The sequence below is a fragment of the Amphimedon queenslandica genome, unplaced genomic scaffold (assembly GCF_000090795.2).
Source record: "Amphimedon queenslandica unplaced genomic scaffold, v1.1 AMPQUscaffold_13455, whole genome shotgun sequence".
In the NCBI taxonomy this organism is placed as follows: Eukaryota; Metazoa; Porifera; class Demospongiae; order Haplosclerida; family Niphatidae; genus Amphimedon; species Amphimedon queenslandica.
The window spans coordinates 159,808-186,185 of record NW_003546309.1 but is presented as its reverse complement, the minus strand read 5'-3'; the positions used below and the strand labels follow the sequence as shown (position 1 = coordinate 186,185).

Genomic DNA, 26,378 nt, shown 5'->3' with positions numbered 1-26,378 from the left:
ATATGCTTGCTATCCTTCTCAATGATACAACTTGTATTTCAACGGATAGTGGAGGAGGCCAGGGCGGGAGCAATGAGATACAACTATCCGAGGTAGCATTACCCTGCCCTTGCTCCTCGATGTCACATCAAAGATACAGGAAGAGGTCCCTCTCATCATTCTGCATTAATGAATCTCAATCTGTAAGTATAGAACTCGGAGTGTGTGCATTGTATACATCTATCTATGGATACATCTATCTCCTCTATATGTGTTGTTGTGAACTATTTCGTAATCTATTTGTCTTTTCTTTGTCTCCCTCTCTTTCTCTCACATCCTTTTAGTTTGATTCCCAGTGTGGGAACTCGGCTCCTTCTACCATAAAGACAGCGACATTTACATTAATTATATTGCAACCAATCATCACTATATTGATACTCTTTTTATAGTTTGAGCTTTTAATTTTTTTAAATTATATAATCCTTTTGTGAAATCGTCTCTTGTCCAAATAAAAATGACAATTTCAATTTTATTATCATTTTATTTTTATTCCGTAAACGTCTTTCTTATCTCTGTTCTTAATTGATGATGGTGACACATTATTAAAACAATTAGTGTATGAATATGAAAAGTAGACGATAAAAATGTACAATAGTTATTATTTCTGAGTGATTGGTGGCTCTTCTTTTCTACACGATATCGAGTGTTTTCTTTTCTTCTTTGCATGAGAAACAGTGTGCCACTAAGAGAAGAGAGAGAGAGAGAAAGAGAGTGACAATGAAAGAGAAAGGAGAAAGAGAGAGAGAGGAGGAGGAAAAAGAGACAAGTTTAGGACCTGTTTGTTTACAAGGTAGTACAGGAAATCAAAAAGATACATTAGAGACAGACTTCAAACTTCCCTTTAATGCACTCACCTCATAACTTAAACACACATCACCCACATCACTAGTGACCCACTTTTCTCTCTCTAAGTAGTCCTCAATATAAAACTCACCATTATACATTCTGTTTACATAATTTAAAATCCCCTATCCAACCACACACACAAACTACCACTAAGTGTCAAGTGCTTATTTTATACAGATTCAGCATACATACACATATACTATAAATAGCTCTCTAATACTGGGTAGTAGTAATAAGAACTAGGAAACACAGTAAATGCAACTGATAATGGCCCAACCACAACCCACTAAGAACTATATGTCTGACCACAATTTGGTTTTTGGCTCCCCAATACTTAATTGGGTTAAGGTATTGTGTCCTCTCCTGATAAAGTTTATGTGCATTAAAACGAGTGCACTGCATACAATCCTTATATATACCTTGTCCATACAATCCTTATCCTTATACATTGCAAGATTGCATATAACTACATGTATATACAGACTATATTATAGAGTATACAGTTGATCTTACTTCAATGCTACTATCAGTCATTGCCCTGCTCATAGATGGGAGTGAAGAGCTATCCAGTGTCGTGACTGTCTCTCTTCGATTCTCAAAGCTTTCGTGTGATAAAGACTTAGTAATGGCATGCTTTTCCTCTCCCCTCTCTCTTTCTCCTCCTCCTTTTCTACGAGTCCTGATCACTCCTTCCTCCTTCTCCTTCTCCTCCTCCCTAACCTCTTCTCTTGGTCTTTCTTTGATCAATGATGATAGATTGCTGTGAAGGGATTCAATGGACAAGCTCAAAGACGACTGAGCTCTGGAGAGTCGGAGCAGGACTGCTATTATACAGACTAGGATGAGTGTCTGGATAATACCTAAACCCAGGACGGCAAAAAGTACCTATAGAAGAGACATAAGTATATAATCAAGTCATAATAATGACAACAATCAAATTACATGTACTGTATATATAGTATAGTGTGCATTCTCTACAGTGGACATCTTCATTAACAGACAGGACCTAGTGTACCAATTACATTCCTTACTGTACATGTATATAACCTCCACATAAAGCCATTGCATAATTAACACTTGTCCCAAAGTGTCCATTATGCAGAGGCTACATTTTTACAATTTTTCTCCAAAGGAACATGGAGAAGTACATGTGTTTCAAGACATAACTAAATCCCAATCGACTTCCTTTCAGAATTCAAGGAATTGGAATATCATTAGTTCATCTTGAGCCAGCATGATATGTATATATGTAGGAGTGTAATGAACTTGTGAACTTTAATATAAATAAAGACTAAACAATACCACCTGCAAAAAACCACCAAGACTATAGTGCACTTAGTAAAATAGTAATAATAAATAATAATAATAAAACATTATTGAATAATGATACAGTGTCTGTGTCTGTGTGTGTTTTTATGTGTGGATATGGCTCACTATTTCTATCTTGTCAGTGTTGCTCTTCTCATTATGCAGGCCTGCCATTAGCAATAACGTAAGATGATCAACTGATACTAACAAATCTGATACTAGTGACATGTTTAACTGAACCTAGAGAAGAGAGAGAGAGGAGAAAGAGAGAGAGAGAGAGAGAGAGAGAGAGAGAGAAGGGGTGAAAGAAAGAAGGAAAAAGGGAGGAGGTGATAAAACCACAACCGCGATAAATATCTACATAGGTATGACAGTAAATCAAATTAATGACTGCCTTAATTAATGGTATCAATAATCATAGTAGTAGTGCTAATTAATAGTATCGATAATTAATTAATATCGTTAACTTTAATTAATGAAGACTATCAAAATAGAAGAGAGAGAGAGAGAGAGAGAGAGAGAGAGAGAGAGAGAGAGAGAGAGAGAGAGGAGGGGGGGGAGAGAGAAGGAGGAGGAGGGGGAGAGAGCTGAATGGACTATTATTAATAACACATTACACACAACAAGTGGCCAGATGGTTCCATAATTACAAATATCAATAAGAACAGCAAGTGTCAATGGATCAATACAATGTACACCAACATGAAGGATACACTATGCATCAATGAAGACATTTGTTGTCAAAAATGTCAGCCATTGTCAGTATAACACGCCACAACCTACTACATATGGGCCCTTACACCAACAATGGGACAATAATTAGTGACTATGTAGCATCCCAATGTCTCACTATTGAATACCTTACAAGGCCATCATGAGATGAAGATGAGGAACAGCCTTTAGAATTTGATGAAGCTTACCCACCTACTGCTATCCCTCCTTTTTTCTTATCCCTCTCCTTCTCTCTCTCTTTAATGTCACTAATCAAAGCAGTAACAAATGCTCTTCACCAATAAGGAGAAGGTGGCGGAGGAGGAGGAAAAGCACTTGCCCGTCATCTGAAACAAAATACTCTTGGATGAATTAGCAGTGGCAGACACCATGACCAGATATATACTACTGACCACTGCACTACATTGTACATGTACTGTACATCCACATACATATTGTACATGTACATATGCGTACAAGTGTATGTGTATTTATGTGCATGTGTGTAGTGGTATAAACATCTGGAGAGAAGGATTGTAATTAAATAAATCTAATAAAAGAGACTCACTTGGTTGCATTACACTGACACACACGCACAGAGAGACTAGCAGACACCATGGCATTGTTGTACTGATTCATGAACCGGAAGGGAACCAGTTGTCGGAACTAAGTGGAATCATGTATCTTACTATTGTGGGGATTAGTGCTTCATCAAGGCACACATGTACATGTATATGTACAATTATTCATGTACATGTAGCTTATGCACTTTAGGCAGACATACATGTACTTTGGTGGTGAAACTAATCTAATAAAAAACATGCACTATACATACATGTACCTATACATATAGTGCTATAGACAGCTATATAGGACACAGAGTGAGATTTTAGAGTGCAATGGTAACAGATGTGTTATTGTGTCAATGAGTGTTTCATACTTGAATTAATTATCATAAGATAATTGTGTGTACAGTAACACCTGCATCCCTTACATTGCATAACTTGAGACACAATGAGAGATCATATGACAAGTACATAATTGGAGACATACTGTACACATATTCATGCATATAATGTGCTGATGTAGAGCATGCCTTATGTCATCCATCATATGAATGTGTGTGTGTGTGTATGTGTGTGTGTGTGTGTGTGTGTGTGTGTGTGTGTGTGTGTGTACAGTTGGTGACACATGTTTTAGCAGCTTAACTTGTTGTTCCTGGATTAATCAATTTAAACCATCTTAGCAAGAGAATTAATTGAAAATATGTAGCCAATGTACAGGGTCATAGTGCAAGCAATATAAACATTACTAATACATGCTACACACAGGACAAGCTCTATCCATAACTTTAAAAATTGTAGTCGGAATCAGCTCAAACTTTCTACACAGCATAAGGACATCAATATGTATCAGAAAATGTAATAAAAAGTGGGGGTGATTCCGGAGCCATTTTTTGGAAAAAAGCATGGGCTATAGTACAGGGTAATTTTCCGAAATTGGCTCATTCTTAAAAATGGCCGTAACTTGAAAATTTTTAGTCGGAATCAGCTCAAACTTTCTACACAGCATAAGGACATCAATATGTATCAGAAAATGTAATAAAAAGTGGAGGTGATTCTGGAGCCATTTTTTGGAAAAAAGCATGGGCTATAATAGTACAGGGTATTTTTCAGAAATTCGCTATACTTTTCTAAAATGCATTGTCAGCCTAGTGGGCCTAATAAGCATTATATATATTTTAAAAAGAGTATCTATTTCCAGCTAACCCATTGAATCTAGCAATAAATATACAAAAAAACTGTACCAAGACAGCACAGGAACTGCTCTCAGGAACCACAAGCTTATATCAAATGATAATTAATCTATGATCTAATGACAATTATACAGCAACTACAACAATTAACAAACACAACCCCCCCTCTCACTCTCTCTCTCTCTCCCCCTCTCTCTCTCCCTCTCTCTCCCTCTCTCTCCCTCTCCCTCTCCCTCTCTCTCTCTCCCTCTCTCTCTCTCTCTCTCTCTCTCTCTCTCTCTCTCTCTCTCTCTCTCTCTCTCTCTCTCTCTCTCCCTCTCTCTCTCTCCCCCTCTCTCTCTCTTCTCCCAAATAAATAAAACAAAAGAGTCAATCAAACAGCTGCAATTCCTTCCCTCCAATCTCTCCCTTGGTTGACACATGTGTGTATGACTTATGCTTCAATACTAGACTGGGACACATGCCAACCAGGCCATGCAAGCTAAATTAGGAACAGGTGCATGGTACACAATAAAAGGAATAAATTGTACAGTGTTGCTATGCAAGCAATGATAACATTGCTAAGGCTCTTGACCTAACAGACTCATTCATAGTAAGCAAGGTTAGCAAGAACAGTATACACAATAAAGGAAAATTCATTGTGTGCATAATATACACATATTGATACTTGTGCATGTACATGTGTACTGGGCATTATAGTCTATTGTATCAGGAATTACAGTGAATCAAAATACTCTAATAATTACATTTATTCGTTATCATAGTACATGCATAATCATTATTTATTGCTTCCAAGTTTTGACCACAATCAATGCATATATATGTATGTACTATATCTGATCTATATAATCTAATGTCTGTGTGTGTGTACATTATGCTTGCAGTCTTCTAACCACGGTCTGTTTCCAGCCCAAAACATTTTAGAAAACAACACAAGGTGAATATTGAAACTGACAATTGTTTGATCTCATGTCAGCAACACCTGGTCATTCTCAGTTTCTTCCTTTCCCCCTCTCCCCTCAACTTCCCCCCCCTCCACCACTACCTACCTGTGACTGTATGGTTGTGTTAAGATAGGACATTCTCCTTTCTAATGACTTCTGCATGTCATCTGTTCTATTTTTACTTCGCTTCAAACTGAGAGAGAGAGAGAGAGAGAGAGAGAGAGAGAGATACTATTTCATACATAGATACAGTCATGGGCTTACCTTGAGCTAATCTGATCAAGATAGCTGCCAAAGAGACTCATGTTCATCTCAAGATTATTGATTCGATTGCTAAGACGTAGAAAGACAGACTTCTCTCTGTGAGACCCGCTAGAGAAATTAACACTGTTACCCTCATCGACAGGATCAGTAGTGTTAGAGACATTAAGGCTTGAGCTAGTATTAGTGACATTCCTAGTATTAGTAACATTATGGGGTACACCATTCATAGAGGAATTATTATTATCAGTTCCATTGTTCAGTAATAGAGTATCACTATTGACAATACTTCTACTATCACTTTCACTATCATCTTGTGTGATGTTTTGTACATTTAACTGAGTTTCAATTGGCAAAGGTATAACTGGAGTAGATTCCATAGAATCTGGTCCTTCTGTAGGAGCATCAATCAATGTACTTGTTAGATGAACTGGCGTGAAAGTTTTTAAGCTATTTTGTTCCAAGGACACGGATATAGACGAGGAACTAGTGATAAGAAGTTCTTCAGACGAAGTGAGAGTGTCTTTAAAACTGGGAGAGAGGGTAGAGGAGGAGTCTATTGGAGTGATAAGTGTTGACGATGAAGTAGAAGGTGCTGGTACTTCCGAATCAGAAGAATGAGAATTAGAAGAAGTTATAATAGAGGAAGAGGAGAGGCCATTAGTAGGTCCTAATAAAGTGTCGGAGGAGGAAGAATCAGATCCATCATCTCTTCTCTGTGTAGGTTCCAATTCATTAGTGCTAGCTACTGAGGTGACTTCTGTAGTAACAGGCACATCTATAGAAATAGAGAATAAAAAAGCATTCACACATATAAAATAAAATTATTAGGAATAGCATTAAATATAATTTACAAAAGAGCTCATTTGCATATAATGGCAAAGATAAGGAATCTTGTAGCAACAAATATTATTCTTTGATGGCCTTTTGGGAATTACTGTGCTATCTGCTCATTGGACAACAAGATTGATATTTTGACCAAGTCTAAATTTGGTTTAGATTAGATTGTTTATGACACTTACCCACAGGCCTGCCTGTAGCAGGTGGGTCTGAACTCAGCTCCTGTGAATCCCTAGATAAAGGAGAAACAGACTGAATAAAGGAGAGGGGAGTGGCATGGGGACATTCATAACAACTGCAATAGAGCCTATTGAGTCTGGTTATCAAAGTGTTGCCATTTACCAAGAGATAGTGGAGTGTACAGTTTGTCACTTTATAATTAATCAAATGTATCAATTACACATCGCTCTCTCACACACACACTGACTGTATTAAAGAACAAACACACCATTTGTGCTACAAAAGAATTGAACTCTCCCTCTTCTGATACCTGACCCTATCCTCTCTCTCACACACTGTAAACCATCAATCAACATTCAGAAACAGATGCATGGGTTATTATTATTATTATACAGCACCTGTGAAGTCACAAGGCTGCCCTCATCTCCCTCCCTCCCTGTCTATCCTCAATCCCTCCTTTAACACCACACCTGAGCAAACCAGCTACAATAAACTGTGATGATAGCTCAGCCTCTTTCCCTTCTCTGTCTCTGTCTCTCTCTCCCTCCTCACATACACACACACAGAGCACCTGAAGACAATCTTATGTCTATACTGCATTGACAGTCTGTAGACAAGTGACACAACAATAGCAGGTGGCTGTCAGACAGAGAGCAAAGGGAGCAGAGAGAGGGAGAGAGTGGGTGCACACACACGTTACACTGGGTCGCTTAATTATATAATTTGAGAGTATGACGGGCAGTACAAAGAAGATAAGAGAGAATGAGAGACAGATGCGTTGTGTAATCAATATTAGCAGTGAGGGAAGAGAAGGGGCGAGAAAGAGGGGGAGGAAGCAAAGCAGGAGAGAGACATTACAGTGTGTGTTGTGGGAGTTGGTGGAACTGATATCCCTTGAGGCTATGAGCTGCTGGAAACCTCTTCAGAGAGTTTTCTTTGTGGTCTAGGGAATGATGTAATGTTTAATTGCTAATGACTCCCTGTTGCCCAGTTGATTGTCACAAAAAATAACATATCAAAGAAGCTATAGGAATAGCAATCATAACTCTAATGAAAAGAAAAGGGTAGGGTCCCATCACTAAAGACAATAGCCAGCAAATACTTGGTGCATAACACACAGGTGCTTGTACAATACATGGAACAAAAGTAAACTGGAAACAGATGCAAAGCATTCGAAACCTTCTGTAGCTTTTAAAAGTGAAGCACACATGTGCATGTGTGCATTGGCTAATGGCTACCAGTGAGGGAGTAAGAGAGGATTGGGAAAACACTTTCCATTCAAGCAATCCTCAGAATTGACTCCAGGTGGTATGCCTGCCATGTATTGAGCAGGCACTGCCCAAATCTTTTGCCAAGTAGCAGGAGGAGCAGGTGTGCTCTGGAGCCATAACCAGCTACCAGTGTATGTCAATACTTTGTACAATGTGCACAAATTCTATTGTTGTTGGGCAAAAGGTAAAAATTCGTTAGATCATAGGTTAGATGCATGCAGGCTGGTTGTGCGTGGGCGGTCTTGCAGACATTCCGCCGCCAGTTTCGTTTGTATAAAAATGAAGCTCAGTCGTGCTCCTTTTCAAAAGTGTCATTGCCTCTCAAACACAATAACTGGGAGAGTGAGTGAGAGAGAAGCTGTATAGTATATAAACTTACTACAACAGCAAAAGACAACTGTATTATGATGACACGCTCAATGGACAGGCCTGAATCTCCTCCAAAGGGACGCCACATGGGAGTTGGTAAGTCTGCAGGTCACAAATCCAAGATGACGTCCCTTACCTTCCCTTTTCTTCTTTTCTATCTCAGGTTCACAGCCTCCTCCTCGTCTACAGGCAGAGGGAAGCGGTGGCGTTAGTAAAAGACGCGTCAACGGGTCCTCGCCGACACAGAGATCAGTCAAGCAGTTTTGCAGCAAAATGACTCAAGAAGAATGCGTGGCACAACTGAAGCAACTACTCCCAAAAGTCAGCGGTGAAGAAGAGGCAAGCATATCAGAGGTGAGAGACAAAAAAAGCAACATTTTATGCATGATAAAATAAAAGTGCAAATTAATTTTAATTATTTGAAATGAGCCTGAAGAAAACCACAGGCATCATGTCAGTACAAAAATATTTGAATTCATTCTCTGTCTGTTTCTCCTCCAGCTTGATCTCGTTGAGAGGACAATTGCATACATAGCACACCTTGAGAACATACTCAGTACCAGTAACACCAGCAGCATTAACCAGCAGGTAAGAGAAGAGAGAGAAATAAGTTGTGTGTGTGTGTGTGTGTGTGCATACAAAGTGTTAGCATCTCATGACAAAAATTACACTTTCTCTCTCTTGATTTCTTGTGTAGGACAGGTCTTTTCAAACTACAGTTGATCTACTCCAAAAAATGGCCGTTTAGAAAAATCTCCGTCTCCCCCGGGGGAGAGAGGAGGCAAGACCAATCTAGAGAGGACTACGGCAAAATTTGCTGGATGGACTTCACTGTGTACATAAATGACAGAACTAGCTGGCGTGTGACAAGTCACCACTAGACGTATGCGTGTATTTGTGTGTGTTTGTATGGAAAGTATCATGAGGGGAACAGGAAAGGAGACACAGGTGCTGTTTCTCATCACCATTATATTTTGAGACACTCCTCCTTCGACTGGGACTCTCTATAATAACTTTTCTCTTAATCCTTTTTTTAAACCGATTGTAAATACAGTTATTATTATCATTATTATAGAATTATTTTTTAAAGACAAATTCTGTCAAAATTAAATACTCAACTGAGCAGCAGCAGGAGCTTAATTTCTCCACATACACACACACATACCACCACTCCTACCAGCTGGAGAGCTTTCAGTTTAAATCTCAATCCTCACAATAAAACTAATATTATACTTTCAACTTACACTTGACAAACAAAACATTCATTCAATCATTCTTACTTTTCATTGGACAGCTGCTGGCCTGTATCCTTCCTTCCTTCCTCTACAGTGACACACGACCGAGCTTCATCAAAACTGACTTGATGCAAGTCATCTGGCCTAGTGGATTTAGCAAGCTGTCTCCTCTCATCCTCACTGTCAATATTATGATTCATCCTTTCCTTTTTTTCTTTCCCCATCAGTCCATTAACCGCTTTGCCAATGACACTTATAATAGCACCTGGAAAAAGAAATAATAGACAAAAATGTAAACAATAACAACATGTGGTGCTGCCTTGATGTAATGATGTAGTGTCACATGTGCCTAGAATGTGCATGCATTACTAGCTATTAATAGACAACAGATCATATTGAGTCTTTGGATATTAAATAGAGAATGGCACTGTGCTTTTTTGAAAGAGTCAGACAATACTGTAAACCCACACAAAAGGGAACCACACGTCTCTCTGTGGCATAACAATAATAATAATAGCTACATGTACATTACTAGCATACAATGTACATTGTACACCAAATACATAAAAATCATTATGATAATTAGTCTAGCTAGTAGAGCATTGATTAGTAAGAAAATACAAATTATCATGATGATGGGAGAAAGAAAGAGAGAGAGAGAGAGAGGAGTTCTTTAATATATAGAGAGTAGTGCATACAATAAGAGATGGAGAGAGAGATAGAGAGGAATGAGGAATATAGAGGACACCTGGTGTGTTACTACAGCTGTGGCAGCTAGGACACACAAACATATATACACACACACACAGACAATAAAAGAGAAGCAGGGTATGCAAGTAATTAAATGGTGCAGTCACACATTAACTGGATAAATAAGAGAGGGGAAGAGAAAGAGAGAGAGAGAGAGAGACAGGATGACAAGGATTAATATGCACACCTGGCTTCAAGCAGTAAATATATACATACATGTACATGTACATACAAATACTTCCATATTTGTCAAAGAGTCCCGGACCAGAAGATGAAAGTTGTCATATTTGTAAACAAGAGATTATAAGGTACACCTCAAACATCATAACTAACTACTGTATATACACTGTAACTATACAGTACAAGAGATGGGGTTGATAACCATGCACCATATGGCTACAGGTAAAACATGCAAAACGTACAACTTGACATGTAGATACTGTACATACATGTACATGTACATGAAAGTACGGTCTTATCTGTACCAAGAGGATGAGGTGGGGGCTTCAATCGATTTCTGTTGGCATAGCTTTATTATTAGCAAGAGGATATAATGTGCACTTTATGTAATATTTACTTTGGAAATGAATCCATACACTGATGTAGGCGTTTATGTACATTTGCATGCATACGCATATTTAAAATAGACAAAACAAAACCTTTACATTATCATTGAGTATAAAATTATAATGATTATGGAGAGAGAGAGAGAGAGAGAGAGAAAGAGAGAGAGAGAGAGAGGAGAGAGAGAGAGAGAGAGGAGAGAGAGAGAGAGAGAGAGAGAGAGAGAGAGAGAGAGAGAGGGAATATTTAAAGAGAGAACAAGAAATAAGGCAAATACCACTGACTAGTAAGCAAACACCTTGGAGTGGTTGCCAGGCAACAGTCTGAGCCACGCCCACCCACTTAGGGGCAGAAACCTCAAATTGTCTGCGTAACATAATTTAATAGTTTGCAAACAGAAATAACCACAGCTAGAGAAGATGATGAGACTGACCACCTGCAACACACTCACCACTCACTCACTCACCGGACTTATCAGGGTACACTAAAACCGCAATCATTATATTACTATCATATACTTGTACACACATACATGATATAATATAGACAGATGCCAGTGATTGATTAATCGTTATTATTATATTACACAATAGGTTAAAGTAGTAATGTTTACACATACTCACTGCTGCACCCAGTCAATCTTATTATTACAAAAAGTAATCATACCCAATGCTTTATATACACAATATGACTCATACTGACGCTGAGGATTAACTACATTAATACATTGTGTGCATACGAATGAATGCATCAGTCGATGTACCCTTGATATTCTTTTTAAAATAATTAGGCAATAGTAGGTGCATTTGATAGAAGTCATTGACTTGCCAATAAATACATGATATGCATCTTCATAAAGAGGGAGAGAGAGAGAGAGAGAGAGAGAGAGAGAGGAGGTTTAAAATGAAAGAGGAGAGGAGAGTACAAAGATGAGAAGAATATTCATAATGATTACAATAATTGGACAATGCAAACATATGATGGGCCACCACACCTGGGCCACAGAACAGGAAGTGAGTTTGGTATAGGGTAGACCAATTGTCTGGGACTAAGAACACCAACAGGTGCTTCAAGGTTCAATGGATATGAAGTATGCGTGGAATGCCACTGAACATCAGACAGAGGCTGCAATATGTGCATGTGTATGTATCTGTGTGTGTGTGTGTGTATGTGTGTGTGTGTGTGTGTGTGTGTGCTCATGAAACTGTGACAGGACACCATATGCAATGGAGACAGAGTGAAATATAATAAAGGAAAATATAATGAGCACCAATTGCACTATTAACACATACTTTCACTATTATTATTATGAACAATACATAATACAGTACATCACATTGAAAATGCACACACACACACACAAACAAACATCATTCATGCATCATCATCATCACCGTACACGTAACTGGTATGTAGAGGCTGAACTCTGTAAGGAAGAATTAACAAAAACTTTAACATGTTGACAAACAAATTAAAAGATAAGTGCCATGACCAGGTGCAAGTGCTAACAGAATACATACAAGAGTAGAGGCAGAGAGAGAGAGAGAGGGGGGGGGGAGAAAGATTGACAGGTAAAATACAGAGAGAAAGAAAAAGGATATACACATTTAAAGACTAAACTTTGTAGTGATATAGTCTAGAAGATGAAAGGTAAGGTGGACATAGCTTACAAATAATGAGAATGATTAACGTGTGCTATGATTTCAGGATAATTAGCAATGACGGAGTATGGGTGCTATTAGGTGTGGCAGAGGCTAAGTAAATCATCAAAATTTGTGGAAACAAATTAAGTTTAGCAATCAATCACCGCAAATGTTTTAACACAATATTGTTGACTACAAAGAAACTTGGGCATGCATAATTACACAGAAAAGGAGAGAGAGAGAGAGACAAAGAGAGGGAGGAGAGAGAGAAGTATGAAAGGTTCCAGTAAATGCCATTAAAAAGCATTCAAGACATGAATACAATATGTATGTACATGTACATGTACATTGCTTGCTATTTAATCAATAAAATAATCTAATTTCTCCCTCTGTACTAATGAGACTCAAACTATGACAGTGTAGCATTTCCACTGGCCACTGGAATGCAAAGGCCACTAGAGAATAAGGAACCAAACAAATAAACCATCAGAATATCGGGTTACGCTTGCAAAGTGTCCTTAAAATTATTATCTTATGTTATGTTTTATTATTATCAGCTGGTATGTAAACCTCCTCGTACGCCCTCGCTTTCCCTCCCTCCTCCCTCTCACACATACATGTACATGCACATGTAAATGTACATGTACATGCACATATAAAACATGCCTGGGTAGATCAACACATGCACATTGTACACTCAATAGTACAGTGTTTAAAACTTAAAGTTTTTAATTCTCTCCTTTCTTTCAATCATTCTGCGGTCTTTTTAAATCTTTTGCATTTAGTTTATTAAAATTAGGTCTAATTATGAGTGGAATGCAATACTGCCCTAATTAAAAAGAGAAGGGCGGCTTAAAATATTTTAGCGGTCAGTGATGGCATGATAAACTCTCTCTCCTCCTCCTCCCTATCTCTTTCTATCGCGTCAATTTGGATTTTTGGAGGACGCATAATGCACATTCTTTACTAATGAGACACAAATAAACACAGTCCTCAATGAGAATATCATTATTATCATTAAATATTATTAACAAAGATCAGATGGCGAATAAAAATAGTAAAAATAATAAAAATCGAGACCAACGGAGCAATTGGTATGCAATAACAGACATTCCTCTCTTTTCTAATTTTGTTTTAATCCTAAGGTAATTGTAATGCCCACACGCAAGCACAGACTGTCAATCAGTGAGAGGATTGCTGTCTAACCAACCATTACAAAAACTATTACCAATCAGGACCTACACAAGAGCTGGAATGCACTTCTAAGCTACTATTAGTCTCTCTCTCTCTCTCTCTCTTCCTCTCTCTCACTCTTCCTCTCTCCCTCTCTCTCACTCTCTCCCCTCCCTCTCTCTTCCTTTCCCCCCCTCTCTCTACTCTTATAAATATGAAAGTTATTTCTCAATATCATATAAAAGTAATACAGTAGTTCCTAAATATAGAATTTAATGACAAACATTCTGTGTCTTGAAGAACTACAATGGAACATTCACGACACACACACTCTATGGTATCAATGTACATGCATACTCTGATGATACTTAATACCATACTATTTAAGGATTCACGCAGTATAATAGTATATACATATTGTACCATATGTACAGTTACTGTACAAGTACTGTATAAAAGGGAATTAAACCGCGACACTCGATCTGATACTGTTTATACTGTTGCTTACCAGTGGCTGCTAGTAACGGATTGTTTGCCTCAGGGCCATTGGGCTTTACTGTACTGTCAGTATTATCAGTATCTGCATAAAGAGAAGAGAAGAAGGATTATAAAACAAACACACATAATGATACATTATGATGAAAACAGGTTTTAAAATGAAACCACATTCACTTTTGTTATCATGAAAGAAAGAGTGAGGGGGGATAGGAAGGAAGGAAGGAGAGAGTGGGAAAATAATAGTAAAAGGGGAAGAGAGTAGGAGGGAGGAAGATAGAGGAAGGAAGGAGAGAGGGGAGAGAGAGAGGGCCAGGAGACACCCTATCTCACAACACAGGTGTCTTATGAAAACCACCCACTGTAGAAACAAGATACTACAGTTAACACCTGTACACACACCAACAGATCAACTGACACTTAGGGATCAGTAGCCAGCTATATTATAGGCACTTGCATGCATAGATCTTGTCAATTATGAATACTATCTATTGAAACAAAAGCATCATGAGAAACACAGGCCACAATAAAAGAGGTGTCTTAGAGGGAAAAGACTATACAAAGAGGTCTATTATTACACATACATGGACATGTTACACTATCGAGGAAATGGGCTGTATTGGGATTGTACATGTAGAGGTGTGTAAAATTTCACAGATTATACTAATGTGCTAGGTCAGACTGAGTGCATCATGCAGTTATTACAATTGGAGACGTTAAAGTCTACTCTATCTATAGCTAAACAATGACACCCATAACAAACTCTACATTCACTGCAGTAGCCTATACCAATCACACATGTGTGGCACCAGACACTACCGAGTGCTCCACACTCCATACTACATACCCTACAGCTATACAGAGCTAAATAGAGTCTTATTTGTACAGTATGCAGCATTAGGATAACAGTACACGAGCTAGTGAATAGGAATTAATGCATGTACAAGTAGTAAAGAAATACAGCATGAATGCTATATTACATGTGTATTGTGTACATATATACATAATTACATCTCTCCCTCCTTCAAGGACACATAATACCATATACAGGCTGGAGAGAGATCATGCAGATAAAGACTCTATCGGGTAAGAAGAGGAGAGAGATAGAGTATAATAGTGCCACCACCAATTGACCACAAATGGTTTCCATTAATGCACTGAATCACAATAGAGGCTCATAGTCCAGCAGCTGCCTTTAAAAACAAGAGGGGGAGAGGGAGAGAGGACTAGACAGTGTTCCTCATCACTGCTCATTGGACATCTGCCAGTGGTCTCTAATAGCCCCACACTTAATAAAACAATAAAGGGTGGCACTGGCCGGTTGCTTAGCCTTTTTATTAAATAATGAATAATTAATGGGAGCTATTTCCTTGTAAAATAATAGAGAGAGAGAGAGAGGAGAGAAATGAAAAAATTGTGTATCATTATTATTACTATCTGTAAGTCCAGCTGAAGGTATTAACTAATGAGCATCAAATGACTCACTAGGAAACAATCCCTCATCCCTCCCTACCTCCCACTCAATATAAATATATACTCTATACATGTACATGTACATTCGATATGACACGCACGCACACACACACACACACAAACACAAACACGTACTGCACATTAAATACATGCATGGCACATATTTCGTAATTCTCTCCTTTCTCTCTGTCCAATAATAAAGTATCACGTAACACTATTGATATACAATAAGGTACTAACACCTGCAGTCAAGGGGTGTAAGTGATACCTGAACAGCAGCCAGCAAGAAGGATAAGAATGCTGATATTAGTACGCACAACACAATGCATAATGCACATGCATTGTCTAATGAATGATAGAGTGTAATGTAGAGATAAGGATCAAGAGAGCCTGATGAATCCTGTGTACATAGACTAGGTGCATACAATCCACTATAATGCAATAAAGAGAGAGGTATCAAATTATGGACCGTAGAGTGTACAGACTAATGATGTTACAAGGGAATATGATAAGACTCTAATAAAACCATATACTGGAGGATACAAGTACAAGTTTATTGTTCAATATAGCTAGTAGTACACACACAGCAATGCTTCATTATAAAGAACTGAATATTGGAATGAGAGTTGTCAATACCACAAATGATTATAATTGAAAACAAACATGTAGACAGTCACCAGTCAGTTAGCACACAGAGTCAGTCACACATTAAGCACATTATGCATATACATGTATATATACATGTATGCTAATATAATTAATAATGTACACGTACATTATACACAAGGTGTCAGACAAGTACAAATTTGAAGGAGCATCAAGGCAAATAAGGACATACATGTAGGCAGTCCAAACACAGGTGGATCAACAATATGTGATCAGTTAGACAAACTGTGAAGCAAGTCTTATATATACAATGTCAAACAATAAGCCAAACAATAATAGGGTTAGGCATAACACTGGCACTGCCAAGAATAGCAGTCAGTACAAGTAAGGCAATGTGTGTATCAAGTATAGATAAAATATGGTGGCTAAGACAAACCAAATATCCAAAAGAGAGAGAGAGAGATCGATAAGAATATAATTATTGTTAACTAGATTAAGAAGAAGGCTATTCAAGTGCTTGCATATGCATGGTCACTCTGATTATGATAATAGCAGGTGGGCTATTATGAGCCACTAGCCACTTAACACTCTCAATGTGTACAAACACACATAACCTTTCCTCACTCTCTCTCTCCTGGTCCTCCTTTCTATTATTATTCATAATGTGTTACCAAGGAGATAACCCACAAAGACTGAGTTGGCAGGTTGGTACTATACAGAAACCATAGTCTCTCAAAATAATAAGGTTTGGAGTTAAGTGTTGCAGCTGTTGTCTAATATATAGTAGCCAAACAAGTACAGGAGCAAGAGACCGAGGCTATAGTTTAAACTGACGGAGGAAGGAGAGGGAAGGAAGAGAGATTACAGGAAGAGAGAGAGGGGGAAGGGAGGGAGAGAGAGAAGCGATAATAATGAGAGAGGAAGAGATGAGAGTGAATTTTAAAGTTTAACTAGAAGATCAGCTGTTGTTTTAACCTCCCCCCTCTCTCTCCCTCTCTCATTCTCTCTCTCTTTTCCTCTTTCTAGTAATAAGCAGACCCCAATTAATAAACCATGACTGGAATGAGAGAAAAGGGACTTCACCTGGAAACTGCCTCCAGACATATTTAAACATTAATAACATCATAATGAGCTTTTATACTACACATAGTGTACTCCCAGACACTTAACATTACAAACAGACTAGATAATCAATAGTAGCGGATTGGACTATATAGATTCATGCAGCTGCCTTGTCAGCCTGAACTGAAATATTGATTTATAAAGGGTATCCTGTCAGGCCTAAATGAGATCAGGCTGGAGATTGACTCATCAGATCACTGTCAGTCAAGAGTCCACAATACAACCAGTGACTCACTATCTATCATCATAAGCAGAGGATGATGTCACTCACTCTATGAATTAAGAGTCTTAATATGCTAATATAATAAAAGTAAATTTAATCTATATACATGTAATTCTTATAGCGTCCCATTTCATACATACATGTACATGCATACATATACATGTATATGTACATGTATATAGTATGTAATATAGTATGTATGTACATGTAACTTTAGAATAAGTTCTAAGGAGGTACATGTACATGTACTCATAGTATTAGTGAGAGAGGAGAGTGTGTGTATACAAACATCATTACCTCTTAACCACAACCTCTACCATACTACTACTATAAGACCACTTATACTCCTTCAACCAGTCACAATAATATATAAAAAATAAATAAAATCTGTGGTCAAGAGAGAGAGGGGGGGATACAATATTGCGCCTATATTTATATGCACACACGTACATGTACAGTAGAAGGAGGATAAGTTGAAATCAAAATTACATAACCTTCCGTTTAAAAACAATCAGAGTAGAGGCGAGCCCAAGGCAACTAAACAGTGTTTATTTACGTTATACACCCACTGAGCACGTGTAAATACACCTCTAGTGTACATACTGTACCTCAACTGCATACCTTTACCTTAGATACACAAAAACACACACACACATACACACACATTGCTATACACCTTTATATGCATACATGTATGTAACCATGAAAACATCTACAATGAATTGGATTAGATTAAATATATTAATTGCATTATTATAGTTTAAAATTAAATTGGGTTAATACTTCAATTTTTTAAGACTATGATAATAATTAATCAATTGCAATGGATCTGACCTCATGCAACATGTACATGCATGTACATGTACAAGTACAAGTACATGTAGTGTTTTAGGCATTAAGCTTAATACTGTATCCCCAAATGTAGTCAAAACAAATTAGCTCCAGTATGATCCTTGTTTTAAAACAAACTCTTTAACTTTTATTAATAAGACGCATGGACACACACATGCATGCATGTCCAATACGATCCAATACATTACTAGCATTATATCAATCGTTATGCAACAAAATTCCAATACATTTTTGTAATTCCCACAAAGAGAGTTCGAGGAGTCTAGCTGAGCTTATAAGGACAAGAATGAAAACAAATAATCAAATCAACAATTTGCACAATAAAAGAATGTATTATATGAAAGAAAATGACACCTGATGGAAAGCGATGCTGAGCAGGTGCGATGCCAGACGCCACCAGTAATTAAGAAAGTGATTAAGTAATTCCACACTTATTGGAACAAAGGATTGTTCATAGTTAAATAGATACCAACAAAAAAGAGGAGTCAGTCAGGGCAGACAACACACCTTTAACTGTCTCGCGGTTTCAAAGGACGAGACAGCTATAGCCATGAAAACAATAACAAACAAATCCAAAGGAAAGTAAATGAATGAGACAGTTGGAATGCGCAAATTACCAGATAAATTACACCTGCACACACACACACATATATTCTTGACATACATGTAGGGATCGATGCATGTACATTGTACATGTACATGCATTTGAATAAGGTACAGCAAGAAAGGAGAGTGAGAGAGAGAGAGAGAGAGAGAGAGAGAGAGAGAGAGAGAGAGAGAGAGAGAGAGAGGAAGGGTCTTCATAACAGAAGAATGCTTGTATGAGGAAGGGATTACATGTAATAACAAGAATGTAAGGAGAACCATACACCAAAAGGTAACTGTAAATAACATGAGATACACCACTACCACTCCTGTCACGATACTTATCATACCAGAGAAAGAGGGTATGAGCTAGGGTAAAACTATAGATACTGACATATGCTCTTCGCAATGTAGGGAGGAGATGACTGCATGATCAGACGCATAGAGAGCAGGTGGATTACAATTAACATTCTAGACAGTGATTAGGTGACCCAATGGTATGTAACTGATACAATAGTAACAAATGAGTGGGATCACTAATCACCACACACACACACACACACAGTTACATATAACACACATATTCTCTCTCTCTTTACACACAGATACAGGTAATATTTTCAAAATAAGAGCAATAACCCACACGCTATGATTCTTACGAATTCAGACTTTACAATAACATGGTAGCGTGTATGATGTGTGCAGTGCAGCTAAGTATGGGCATGTACATGTATAGGGTATGAAGTGGAGTGGGAAGATGGTAAAGTGTGTGTAAACCATTGGTGTAGATTGGTGGCAGGTATTAAACTGATTATGGACCACATGCACATGTACACTAATAGTCATTTATCATACACAAGATATATTATTATATTATAATATTATAATGGGATATTCGTTGTAAGGAAGTGTGTGTGTGAGAGAGAGAGAGAGAGATTAAGATGAGAAAAGACAAGACTGGACATTAATTTTCCCACCCAAACAAACAATCCATAGTAGCTAGCACAAGATGACAAACACACACACGTCATACACATGCTCACATAAGTCATTATACAGAGAAAGAATTAGATATTCATGCACGTATAACTAATTACTTCATAATGACCATGCATGCGAATGACCACGGCTCATTAGCATATACGATTGCATGTACATTTCTCATTAATACATTAATGCAAGGCTAGCTAGTAGACATACCAGTTATAGTGATTCTCCCTTCATCTTCTACACTATCTCTTTTCCCTCCTTGTGTTCTCTGTGTCTCACTCAGTTCATACTCCTCCATCATTGTAGTCCCATAGACGCTGACCATACTGATGGGGCAATAATGCTCTGACCCAAAGTGACTAAGCATGACTATCTTTATGTATTTGGCATAGACCGTGTCAGCGAGGGGGAATTCCTGTACGCCCCTCTCATTACGCATCTGAAACGAGCTAATGCTCTCCCAATTAGAGGTGGGATAGCTAGAGAGAGAGGGAGAGAAAGGGAGAGAGAGAGAGGGAGGGAGAGAGAGAGAGAGAGGGAGGGAGAGAGAGGGAGAGAGAGAGAGAGAGAGAGAGAGAGAGAGAGAGAGAGAGAGAGAGAGAGAGAGAGAGAGAGAGAGAGAGAGAGAGAGAGAGAGAGAAAGAGAGAGAGAGAGAGAGAGAGAGAGGGTGGTACTATCAAGCATCAAATCATACAAGCAATTAAAAACAGGAAATACACCTGCAACAACTAGGCCAGGATTACTACACACTGCACTATTAGAATTCTTTTCTTATTAAGCATAGCTTTGATGTAAGAGATGGCAAGAAGAACCATGAGGATATACCAACATTGCAGCATTCTTGTCATTTGTGGTTTGAGCAATGAGTGATATAAGAGAGACAGAGAGAGGATGAGAGAGCACTCTGAGCCCAGGTGTTCTCTCATGGATAAATGAATTATTAAGAAAAAGAGAGAGAGAGGGGGGGGAGGGAGGGAGGGAGAGACAGACCTCTCACTGGTGAAGACAGCAAAGGATTCTGGTATAGAAGAGAATAGCTCAAAGCTTCCAATTTCAAATTTATTGACAGAGACCAATTCACATAGTTCGATGACAAACCTATAATAAAAGGAATATAGATGAGAAGAGAGAATCAAGAATCATACATATATATGCTATGTGTGTTAGGATGAAACAAAATGTCTAGAAATGCAATAAAACTGCAAATGGTAATTCGATACTATTGAGCCAATAATAATTACACAATAATAACGTAAGCACTCATTACACAGTTATAGCAACAAATAATAGTAACATCATTATACATGTGTCATTATTATCATTATCATCATCATCATCATCATCATCATTATTTATTATTACTATCATAATTATTATACTATAATTATTATTATTTACATTGTATATTGCATCAAAAATATAGAAAATTATTATTCTGGAGGTGAAATCACTCACTTATACTCAATCACAACCATACAGTATGGATTGAAAGTTAAAACTACATCAAATTTCATATTTACATTTTTCAATGATATCGGTTTAAAATTAGAGGCATTTTGATAACAGATACATATACACGTACATGCAGAGAGGCATGCATATACATGTACATATACATGGTACGTGTTACGTGCTTGGAAAACTTGCGAAGTTTCTGCAAATTAAATAGTCCTTAGATTGAATTTCCGGCACTTAAGCATTTAGGGAGAGAAAATCCCCGTGATTCAAATTAATTGGTTCAACAAGTTAATGAGAAAAATAGAAGCCAAAACAGAAAGACAATAAAACGATCTAAATGAGTCATTAGTCAGCTCTCTGTAGCATCATCACTAATCACAACAACAACAACATCAGTATACTATCAGTATACTACCACAACACTGCTCAGTAAATTATTGGTATACTAATCAGTAAACTACTGATCTACTGGATAAGTTCCACTAATACATGTACATGTATATACACAATTGTACATGTACAGTACATGCATGTAACTACTTACCATATTTCAGCTGAGCATGGATTAAGCATGTACTCATCTTTATTCCCAGTCAATATTGCATGAGAATTCTAGTGAAAGAAAAATAAATAAATAAATATTAATAAATATAATTATACTTTAGCCTCGGGATTTGTAGCGACAACTTTAGCTCCACACTCGTAAGAAGCAAAATTGTTACTATTACCTTTATGGATGATACCTATAATAAAAGACAGAGAGAATAGTTATTATCTCCAGTTGGTATAATAATAAGATATATACCATATAATCACACAAAAGACTCATTCATTGAAGATCAATACAAATAAAGGCATTACACAGTCTGCAGGTGCTCCAATGAGATCACTATACAACACACACACACACACATAATGAAGGCATGTACATGTACATACACATCATAACCTTTTGACAGCTGGTCTCAAGCTTCAAGGAATTATATGTACATGGACATATGGTGAGAATGTCTGTGAGTAAGTACATGTACATAAATAGAAGGTAGTACTCTCTTTTTGCCTCTAGATTAATGACACAGACCTGAAAGAGGAATCCAGACAATGAGGCTGTGGTATGTCAAAGGGTATTGGACATAAATCTGTCTCTAGTAACATAATACCAACATGCTCTACCACAATACCATATCAATACAGAGGGAGAGAGAGAGAGAGAGATGGAGAGAGAGAGAGAGGGAGAGAGAGAGAGGGAGGGAGGGAGAGAGAGAGAGAGAGATGGAGAGAGAGAGAGAGGGAGAGAGAGAGAGGGAGAGAGAGAGAGGGAGAGAGAGAGAGGGAGAGAGAAAGAGGGAGAGAGAGAGAGAGGGAGAGAGAGAGAGAGAGAGATGGAGAGAGAGAGAGAGAGAGAGGGAGAGAGAGGGAGAGAGAGAGAGAGAGAGAGAGAGGGAGAGAGAGAGAAAGGGAGAGGAAGAGGGAGAAAGATATAGGGAAAAGAAATTGCAAGTAAAGGAATTACATTATACATGCGTGTACATTTACAGTAACTAGTACAAGGAGACTTTTAGAGGATCACTTATACACAGCTGCAACAAACACCTTGACACTTAAATCCATAACGTGATTATAAAATGCAAATAATATCGTTAGCATGTACACTACCTATGTGGTGTTTACCATGGATTGCAATCAATACTGTACCCTAATCTCATTACACCCAATAGTGGCATAACAATATCTCGCTTGCTCACTCACCCTCTACTGGTAATTGCACTCCCATCTGTCTCAATAAACCACTTAATCTCGGTACTATAGCAACTCCTAAGGGTTTGAGCAATGCAGCTGCCTGTTAATAGAAAAGGCAGGTGTGTCTGTGTGAGTAAGTCTGAGAGTGAGTGTCTCTATAATTCATCAAAGAGAGGGAGACCTCAATTGTGTGGTAAAATACATTACAAAGCAATAAATTACAACAAGCATTACATGCCACGAGGCACAGCATAATCCCCTCAGCAAGAATTAAAAAACACTGTACAATGACAGTATAATAGCCACCTAAGATGTACATGTATATATATATATATATATATATATAGGTGCAACTGTAATATACCGTATACCTAGACATTTCTGTGGTCCAAATATTTTGCGAATTGTCATCAAAATGGCTTTTGCGGATTTTATTTTTGCAAATTCATCATGCCTTTTAATTTAAATAGCTCAATAAATTGTGTGCCAAAATTTTGAGAATTAAATTTCTTCGTTTTTTTCCAAATCCACAAAATTAGCAGAAATTTCAGGCCACGGAAATTTCAGCTATATGGTATGTGCATGCATTGTAATTCTCAGTCACAGGTATTAGATATGTAACAATAAAATAGAGACTAAAATAATTATGATTAATATAATACTGACAGATTGTGGAAGTTTCAAAAAAACTATAAATAAAAATATCAAGAACTTAATAACAAAGAAAAATGCAGCTCTCATAATAATGGACACGAACTGTATTATATAGTGCTGCATGTACAAAGAGAGAGAGAGAGAGAGAGAGAGTCCTCTAAAGGTTTTGTGGTTCAAACCACAGCTACACCTAAACATATTTAAGAGGGAACAGCTGCCCATTCCAAAGAGCATCCCTCCAATTATGTGGTTGATGGAATCTAGACAGGTTTACTATGCAGGAGTTCACAGGTCAGGTGGATGTGATGAATATTCATAATAATGATTCAATCCCACAGGAAATGTAGGGACATTTTGATAGAATAATCCGGAACCAGAGGCAATTGAACAATTTCTTATTAAAGTTTGAACTGAGTGAGATTAAAATTGCATTATTTATGAATTTTTAAAGTTGCTCAAAATTTCAAAAATCGGACCCAAGACCATGGCATGGGCTATATAGTACAGGGCTTTAGCCAAATTTTGTCAAAAATCACTAGGAGAGAATTCTCCATTTTTATAATTTTTTTCTGATACATATACATGTTTTTATGTTGTGTAAGAAGTTTGAACTGATTTCTATCGAAATTGGATTTTTTTATGAATTTTTAAAGTTGCTCAAAAATCAGGCCCAAGACCATGGGCTATAGTACAGGGTCTTTAGCCAAATTTCGTCAAAAATGACTAGGAGAGAATTCTCCATTTTTATAATTTTTTCTGATACATATACATGTTCTTATGTTGTGTAGCAAGTTTGAACTGATTTCAATCAAAATTAGATTTTTTGTGAATTTTTAAAGTTGCTCAAAAACTGGGTCCAAGACCATGGGCTATAGTACAGGGTCTTTAGCCAAATTTCGTCAAAAATGAATAGGAGAAAATTCTCTATTTTTATAATTTTTCTGATACATATACATGTTCTTATGTTGTGTAGCAAGTTTGAACTGATTCCAATTGAAATTGGATTTTTTAATGAATTTTTAATGACTTTTAAAGTTGCTCAAAAATTGGGCCCAAGACCATGCATGCATGCACATGTACTATAATAGTGCAATATACATGTATTTTATCAAAAATGGCTAGAAGAAAATTCTCCATTTTTATTACATTTTCTGATACATATACATGTTCTTATGTTACGTATAAAGTTGCTGATTTAAATCAAAGTTGGATTTTGGGAATTCTTTTAAAATTACATTTACATGTATTAGTAACGCGGTAGCGTTACTAAGTAGGATTCACCCCCAAACAAAATGGCTGCCACGACTTTTGCAGCCTTGCTATACCGGGAAAACGAGCTCCTATGCTTACCAGACTTCTTAGAGGACCTTATCTTGACCAGAGGACTCCAATGGTACAACTAGCGTGGCTCTAGACCTTTTCTTGGACAAAAATCAAAAATCTGCAAACCGGCCGTTTTGTTCAGCCACCTTTTTTCATCTTCATCATCATCAAGTTAGTCCTGTCAATCCAGTTGTCGGTCGATATATCGATCTTGCCTGGTGATAGAAGGCTAATTCTTACACCATTCTACTCCAACAGGGTATGCGCCGGTCCTTGTCCCCCTAGAATCATTCTCCAAGAAAGGAAGAAGTGATACTGTGACTGTTGGATCGAACCAGCTTACCCCATGCCGCCATTTTATTAATTAAAGAAGCATCAAGCATGTGCTCCAAAATTTGGGTGTGGTCGCGCTTGCTCAGATCTCAGAACTGGGAACAGCAAGTATTTTTTACCTAGCTATAGGCTGGCTATGCTTGGAATCAAATTGCAATACTTAGTTGAGCTTTCCAGCTAAAAGAAGGTATTAATCTTGCATGTGTAATGAATTATTTTATTTCAAAAACACAAAACAATTAATTAATGTTATGATACTAATGATAATATGAACTTGACAACAGGAAGAACCAGCAGCATTCAGCAGGAATAGCTACAGGATTGCTGGGAAGATAGAGCTTCTTGAACAAGGATTCACATCAAGACTATAGTATTCATTTCACTTGTCATCAGTATTCCTTCACCATATCTATTCAATTCAATCAGTGCTGTCCCTCATAAATGCTGGAAAATCATAACAATGACAACAATAATAAAGAAACTTATTGTTTGTGTAAAATCAAAAAGTATCACAATTGTAACTGCAAAATATTATAAATATTATAAAAAAATTAACACAAACAAGAACATAAAAAATTTAAAAAAACAAGAATTGAGTAGGATTCCGAACGACCAACGAAAATACGAAATGAA

At 37.4% G+C, this 26,378-nt stretch overlaps 2 protein-coding genes across 3 annotated transcripts in view; one reads left to right on the top strand and one right to left on the bottom strand.

Annotated features, from left to right (window-relative positions):
- Positions 1–456: 456 nt before the first annotated feature.
- LOC105312328 (SUN domain-containing ossification factor-like) overlaps positions 457–26,378 on the bottom strand; it is a 27,731-nt gene continuing 1,809 nt past the window's right edge. The window contains exons 4-15 of the mRNA XM_019995089.1: positions 22,356–22,438; positions 22,240–22,307; positions 21,228–21,335; positions 20,447–20,715; positions 14,399–14,470; positions 9,806–10,025; positions 6,888–6,937; positions 5,869–6,643; positions 5,710–5,797; positions 2,320–2,433; positions 1,399–1,770; positions 457–721 (exon numbers count right to left, since the gene is read on the bottom strand). Coding sequence (XP_019850648.1) covers positions 638–721; positions 1,399–1,770; positions 2,320–2,433; positions 5,710–5,797; positions 5,869–6,643; positions 6,888–6,937; positions 9,806–10,025; positions 14,399–14,470; positions 20,447–20,715; positions 21,228–21,335; positions 22,240–22,307; positions 22,356–22,438 — 2,303 coding nt within the window. The 3' untranslated portion in view covers positions 457–637. The remainder of the gene's footprint in view (positions 722–1,398; positions 1,771–2,319; positions 2,434–5,709; positions 5,798–5,868; positions 6,644–6,887; positions 6,938–9,805; positions 10,026–14,398; positions 14,471–20,446; positions 20,716–21,227; positions 21,336–22,239; positions 22,308–22,355; positions 22,439–26,378) is intronic.
- LOC109581205 (uncharacterized) lies at positions 8,460–9,638 on the top strand. 2 transcript variants are annotated; one of them, XM_019995092.1, is made up of 4 exons: positions 8,460–8,621; positions 8,689–8,879; positions 9,027–9,113; positions 9,228–9,638. In XM_019995092.1, exons 1-4 carry the CDS (start codon positions 8,561–8,563, stop codon positions 9,246–9,248), a joined length of 360 nt encoding a protein of 119 aa, XP_019850651.1. In that variant the 5' UTR covers positions 8,460–8,560; the 3' UTR covers positions 9,249–9,638. The 2 variants fall into 2 exon arrangements, with proteins under 2 accessions (XP_019850651.1, XP_019850649.1); XM_019995090.1 differs by having other exon boundaries at positions 8,461–8,621; positions 9,223–9,638.